General features: G+C 62.7%; 1 protein-coding gene across 2 annotated transcripts; it reads left to right on the top strand.

Moving 5' to 3' along the window:
* Nucleotides 1-495: 495 nt before the first annotated feature.
* BARHL2 (BarH like homeobox 2) lies at nucleotides 496-5,372 on the top strand. Of its 2 annotated transcripts, XM_037404944.1 has the most exons (4): nucleotides 496-998; nucleotides 1,194-1,383; nucleotides 2,686-2,911; nucleotides 3,412-5,372. In XM_037404944.1, the coding sequence occupies exons 1-4, from the start codon at nucleotides 804-806 to the stop codon at nucleotides 3,722-3,724; spliced, it is 924 nt and encodes a 307-aa protein (XP_037260841.1). In that variant the 5' UTR covers nucleotides 496-803; the 3' UTR covers nucleotides 3,725-5,372. The 2 variants fall into 2 exon arrangements, with proteins under 2 accessions (XP_037260841.1, XP_037260840.1); XM_037404943.1 differs by having other exon boundaries at nucleotides 496-1,383.
* The last annotated feature ends 724 nt before the right edge of the window (nucleotides 5,373-6,096 follow it).

The following is a 6,096-nucleotide window of genomic DNA, read 5'->3' as shown; positions in this document are numbered from 1 at the left end:
CTGGTCGGGTCCCAGGGCTGCTGGAGGCCACGAGGGGAGGCGTTGGTGTGGGCTTCACAGGGGCCTGAAAACGGCAATTCGTCCTAAGACGTAACGCGGAGAACTCCAAATCATTCATTACCACCTTTATAATTACTCTGCTAATTAGGTTGACACGCCACTTCATCAGAATTAATACGACGTATTGTCACTGGCATTTCCCATTACTTTGACATTCAACCAGGAAACCGTCCCGGGAACACCGGATGATGGTCTCCGGGGGGTCCGATCCGGCGGCCGGGGCACTGGGGCCCGACGGGGCGGTGGCGGCGGCGGGGACGGGCGCGGGAGGGAGGGGGGGCGCCGCCCCCCCTCCCTCCCGCGCCCGTCCCCGCCGCCGCCACCGCCGATTGGCTGCCGCCCGCGCTGCGTCAGCCCCCGCTAGGCCGCCCGCCAATGGGGGCGGGCAGCGGCGGCGGCAAAAGCCCGGGTTTATAATAAACGGCGTGGGGGACGTGGCGGCCCTGACGTCACGGGGGGAGTCGCCGCCGCCGAGAGGAGCTCGGTGGGCACGGGCGGGCGCGCCGCAGTGGCCGGTGTCCGCCCCGCTCCGCGCCCGCAACTTCCCGCAACAAAGTTGGGTAGCGGCGAACCGGCCCGGCGGCGATGTGGCGCTCGGCGGGGGCCCCGCGTTAGTGCCGCCCGCGCCGCCGGTGCGCGGGTCGGGGTAACCCGCTTCCCCCCCTCCCTCCCTTCCCCTCCACCCCCGGTGCGACCCCCGCGGCCGCTCGCGGGGATGCGGGCGCGGCGCTAAGCGGTCCGCCATGGAGGGGCCGAGCGCGTCCAGCTTCGGGATAGACACGATCCTGTCGGGCGGCAACACCGGCAGCCCCGGAGTCATGAACGGAGACTTTCGCCCCCACGGCGACGGCCGGCCGGCGGATTTTAGGAGCCAGGCCACGCCGTCCCCCTGCTCGGAGATCGACACGGTGGGGACGGCGCCCTCGTCGCCCATCTCGGTGAGCATGGAGCACCCCGAGCCGCACCTGGGGGTGGCGGAGAGCCTCCCGCCGCCGCCACACCACCTCCACCTCGGCCCGCACCCGCCGCCGCCGCCGCCGAGTTTGCAGCCGTCGCCCCCACAGCCGCCGCCGCCCCAGCTCGGCTCGGCCAGCTCCGGCCCCAGGACTTCCACCTCTTCTTTTTTAATTAAGGACATTTTGGGCGACAGCAAACCGCTGGCGGCGTGTGCACCTTACAGTACCAGCGTCCCCTCTCCCCATCACACCCCCAAGCAGGAGGGCAGCGGGGCCCCGGAGAGCTTCAGGCCCAAACTCGAGCAGGAGGACGGCAAAGCCAAGCTCGACAAGCGCGACGACACGCAGGGCGACATCAAATGCCACGGTGAGTACGGCCAGGCACGGCCCCGCACCTCCTCGGCCGCCGCTAAAACCGGGGCCGCTGCGCTCGGCCGTGTCGGTGAAACGAAAATCGGGGGGAAAGGAGCGGCGGGAGCGCCCGCTGCACCGGCTGGCGCAGCCGATGGCTGCTGCTCGCTGCCGCCGGTTTAAGATCGGTAGGAAATGATTTTTTTTTTTCTCTCTCTCTCGGCCTTTCCGCCTCTTTTTTATTTAACTTCCCTGTTTCTAAGGAAAAAGCAGGACCGATGGGATCGCGTTGGAAACCGGAATGTATTTATTTTTAATGCAAATGCGCGTAAATGATTCTCCGGCTTTCTAAGAATCGGCGGCTCAGCTGCACTTGCTGCCTTCAGCCTTTTTATTTTTGCTCATTCGATCTAAAATAAAAATAAAGAAAAAAATATCCCACTTTCCGAACAGTCAATACCAAATAAACGAAAGAACTTTTAATTAAAAATAAAATAATAACAAAAACAATCGGCCCGCGATAGGCAGCGGAGGGTTGAAGGGCTTTGTGCGTTTTGCAAAACACCCGGGTTTTCCCCGTGCCGGGATAGGGAGGTTTATTTCTTCATCTTTTGTTCTTTTTTAAATTGCATATTTCGTGCTGCTGGGGAAGACCCCGCCGTGCGGGGTTCGTAAATGAAAATAGCTATGTGTGCGTGGGGAAAGGCAAGGGAAGGAAGGGACCGAGTGAGCAGAGGCGAGGCAGGGAGACGGGCTGTTTTCCCTGCGGTGCCGGCGGAGCTGCCCTCCCTCGCGGGTAGCCCGGCTCAGCCGAGGGCCGGCAGGACACATTTTTCTAATTTTGCCCCATTGAGATATTATTGCCAGGATGGAGAGCAGCGAGACGCCCGGGTGTGCCGCTCATTTTGCTCTTTTAGCATTAGCATAAGAGTGTCCAAACCAGATGTACAGTCTGGTCTGGCCATTTTTGTGTGCACCAACCTCCCCAGTGGGTCAATTAGGGAGATTATTGTTCTTCCTGCGGGGAAGATCAAGGAGCGCCACAAACCCGGGCCCGAGCGGAGCCGGGCTGACATATCGATTTCCCGGCATTTCGGGCCGGGGGGAGAGGGCGAGAAAATAACGAAAGCCCTGTAGTTGGCGAGCTGAGAGAGGAAAGCCCGCCGTCCTCCGGACGGGCTCGCCGCCGCCGCCTCCCGCCGTATTTGACCGTTCCCCCAGAGGAACCCCTGGGAAGGGGGCGGTGGGGCCCCGTAACCGGGGCGGGGGCCGAGCCGGTGTCCCCGCCGGCCCTCACCGCGCCTCGGCTCCCTCGCAGGGACAAAGGAGGAGGGCGACCGGGAGATCAGCAGCAGCCGGGACAGCCCGCCGGTGCGGGCCAAGAAGCCGCGGAAGGCGCGGACCGCCTTCTCCGACCACCAGCTCAACCAGCTGGAGCGCAGCTTCGAGCGGCAGAAGTACCTGAGCGTGCAGGACCGCATGGACCTGGCCGCCGCCCTCAACCTCACCGACACGCAGGTGAAAACCTGGTACCAGAACCGGAGGTAAGGCGGGCCCCGGCGGTTCCCCGGGGGTCGAGGGAGGGGCAGGCGGGCGCCGTCGTGCTCCTGCCCGCCGGAGCGCGGGGCGATGCGGGGAGCGCCTGGCGGCTGCCCCGCGCCTTCCCCGGCGGCTGGCTGGGGGGTCCGGCCCCTGTCACCGCTGCCGTAATTTTCTGTCTCATTACATACGGTTGCAGCCACCCTAATTCTGTCGCAAACCATTAGTGTCAGCGCGCTGCGATCTAACCGTGTGCCGTGGTTATTAATTTGGCCGGAGTCGCCGCGTGCGTGTGTCGGGGGGTGCGGGGGGAGCCGGGCGCGGCCGGGGGGGTCGCGCCGTGTGCGGGCCCGCAGGGCCGGAGCGCCCCGCCGGGGCCCCGGTGGTGCGGGGCCGTGCAGAGGGAGGGGAGGGGGCTCGTCGGCCGCGGACTCCCGAGGAACCGGGCCGGGCGCCCCGTCGCGGCGCCCGCCCTGCAGCCACCTCTTGTTCCCCCTCCCGGCAGGACGAAGTGGAAGCGGCAGACGGCGGTGGGCCTGGAGCTGCTGGCCGAGGCCGGGAACTACTCGGCCCTGCAGAGGATGTTCCCCTCACCCTATTTCTACCACCCCAGCCTGCTGGGCAGCATGGACAGCACGACGGCGGCCGCGGCGGCCGCGGCCATGTACAGCAGCATGTACCGGACTCCCCCCGCGCCGCACCCCCAGCTCCAGCGGCCGCTGGTGCCGCGGGTGCTGATCCACGGGCTGGGGCCCGGAGGGCAGCCAGCTCTCAACCCCCTGGCCAACCCCATGCCCGGCACCCCGCACCCCCGGTGAAGCGGCACCGCGGTCCCCGCAACGAGCCCTTCCCCTCCCCGTCCCCAAACAAGCCCCAGCACCGCAGAGGAGGAAGCGAGGGGAAGCCGAGGGGCAGGAGCTTCTGCAGGCAGCCACCGGCCACCGAGGGAGGCGATCAGTCAGAGCAGGGACTCTTGAACCGTGAACCCAGAGCCGAGCCCGTAAGTGAAACGACCACACGCGGGGGAAGGCGGGCAGAGCCGCGGGGCGACCCGCCGACCTCGGCTCCTGCGAGGCAGGACTTGGAGCTCGGAGAGAGAGAGGGACGGAGGGGGAGGAGGAGGAGGAGAGGGAGAGGGAGCCTGAGCCCGCCGGAGAGACTAACGGCTGCGGAGGACGGAGGGAATGAGAGCGCCTCGACCCCCGCCCGCCGGAGAAGACCGGGGGAACGGAGAACTTTGCACTGATTTTTCTCATGACCTTTTTTTTTTTTCTTATTGAAAAGTGGCATGCTCCCTAATGCGAACAGAATTGTACAGACCGAGTGCTGAGTGCTATATCATATTTATTATATGTCGTCTAAAAAAAGGAGGAAAAAAAATTCACTTCTATACGTTAGTTTAAAACGAACGAACGTGATTCTCCCCTCTCCCTTTTCATGTCTTTTTGGATTCAGTAAAATAAATGCTTAGATGACAAAATATAGATTTTTTTGTGACTGGAAAATTACAGGGAAAAAACCAAAAACAAAAAAATAAACTTTATCTTTTTTTAACAAACGTGGAAATTCAAGGTAGCTAATTTTCCCCGTGACGAGAGCGCAAGAAATTCGGAGTAGAAAAGGCAAATGCCACTTTTTTTAAAATTATTTTTAATTTTAGGCTCGTTGTTTCATATCCGGCGCTTCTTTTCCCTATCTGTATTGTAAAGGAAAAGCAAATCCCCGCGCAGGTGCCGTGCCCCTCGTCGTTATTTTAAGCACCTGGGCAGGGTAGCGGCGGGTTCCGGGAAGGCTGCGGCGCGGCGGGCGGCCTGGCCCGGCTCCAGCCCCTGGGGCCAGGCGCGGCGGGGCCGTGCCGGGCTTGGGGACGCGGCCCCCGGCCGGCAGCTGTCTCCGCGCCGAGCTGGGACAGGCAACGAGCGCCGGTGGTCGGGGTGAGTAACGAGGGGAAACAGGCAGGGAGGGCAGGGGCGTCCCGGCCGGTACGGAGCCCCCGGCCCCGCCGGCCTTTGATCTTTGTTGCCGCCCCCCCTTCCCCCGGAAGGCAGCTCCCCGCCCCCCCGAGCGCCGCATTGCTCCACGCCTGCCCGGGCCGCCCGGCCGCCGGGTCCCGCGGGGGCAGAGGGGGCGCGGGTCGGGTCTGGGGGCTGTGACCCTCCACCGAGCTCCGGGGACAGCTCTGTCCCCAGCCTTTAGAGATGAACAACCCCCTGCGAAATTAGAAAGTTATACAGCAATTACCTATAAAACATTCATAAAGTCCAATATTATCTCTCCTCTGAGGGTTTGGCGTTCTTCCCCTCCCCCCCCCCCCTATTTTTTCTCCTGGGCTCCCTTTCTTTTGAGATAGAAGGAAAAAAGAAAAAAAAATCACAACGAAAAAAGAAAAAGAGAAGCCTCCGGGCACGTTTATTTGGGCTTTGCTAATTAGTGAGCGGCTTGCTGATTTCTCTGCTAATAAATTCGCGTTAAAACCATATTGACCTCTGCCTTGATCTAACAAAAGGGGAGCGGGTCGGGAACGCCCACCTCGTTTTCTGCCCGTGCTGCGGCGGCCGCTGACTGTTCCCCCGCGCCTCCGCCGTGGCCCCCCAAATTACGCCCGCCAGGAACGGCGCGGGAGAGGGGTCCCGAGTGGCCAGAGCAGCCCTCGCCACCGAGGTTTTCCTGGGAAACGCATCCTATCCGGGCTGGGGAAGGAGGTAGGAAATTTGGGCTCGGTTAGAGCCCTTTCCTGAGTCTAAACAATGAATCCTGGGCTGTTTTCTCCCGAAAGGAGGCGATCCGGCTGGAAAGGCTGGTCCCAGCTCGTTGTTCTCGATGGCTAAATCGAGGCTCGGTTTTGACCGCACAAACTCACTGGAAAGTAGAGACAATAAGGAAGGAAAGTTCATGCAAAATCGATGTGTCCCCCTAAACTCCCCCCTTCCGAGCAGGGCCGGCCCGGAACCGCGGGGTCCCTGTCCAGGCAGGGGCTGGGGGCTCCCGGTGCTTCGGGAACCGCGGCAGGCAGGGGAGTGCGGCCGGGCTGGGGGATGCCGGTGTGGAGTCGGACGGTGTCTAAAGCAGGGTCTGCCGGGGGTGGGCGGCGAGGAACCGCGACCTCCCCTGAAATCTATTTCCAGATCCAACTGGAAAGTGCGTGCGAGCGAGAAGAAGGTTTGGAGCAGGAATCCCTTCTTTTCACTCC

Source organism: Falco rusticolus, chromosome 11 (assembly GCF_015220075.1).
Source record: "Falco rusticolus isolate bFalRus1 chromosome 11, bFalRus1.pri, whole genome shotgun sequence".
Lineage (NCBI taxonomy): Eukaryota > Metazoa > Chordata > Aves > Falconiformes > Falconidae > Falco > Falco rusticolus.
Note: the sequence above shows the minus strand (reverse complement) of the source record. Positions and strands in the feature narration are given on the sequence as shown.

Coding starts and splice junctions, on each gene's coding strand:
- BARHL2 (XM_037404943.1), top strand. CDS start 804: ATGGAGGGGCCGAGCGCGTCCAGCTTCGGGATAGACACGATCCTGTCG. Junction 1,384..2,685: donor GGGCGACATCAAATGCCACG/GTGAGTACGGCC, acceptor GCTCCCTCGCAG/GGACAAAGGAGGAGGGCGAC. Junction 2,912..3,411: donor ACCTGGTACCAGAACCGGAG/GTAAGGCGGGCC, acceptor CCCTCCCGGCAG/GACGAAGTGGAAGCGGCAGA.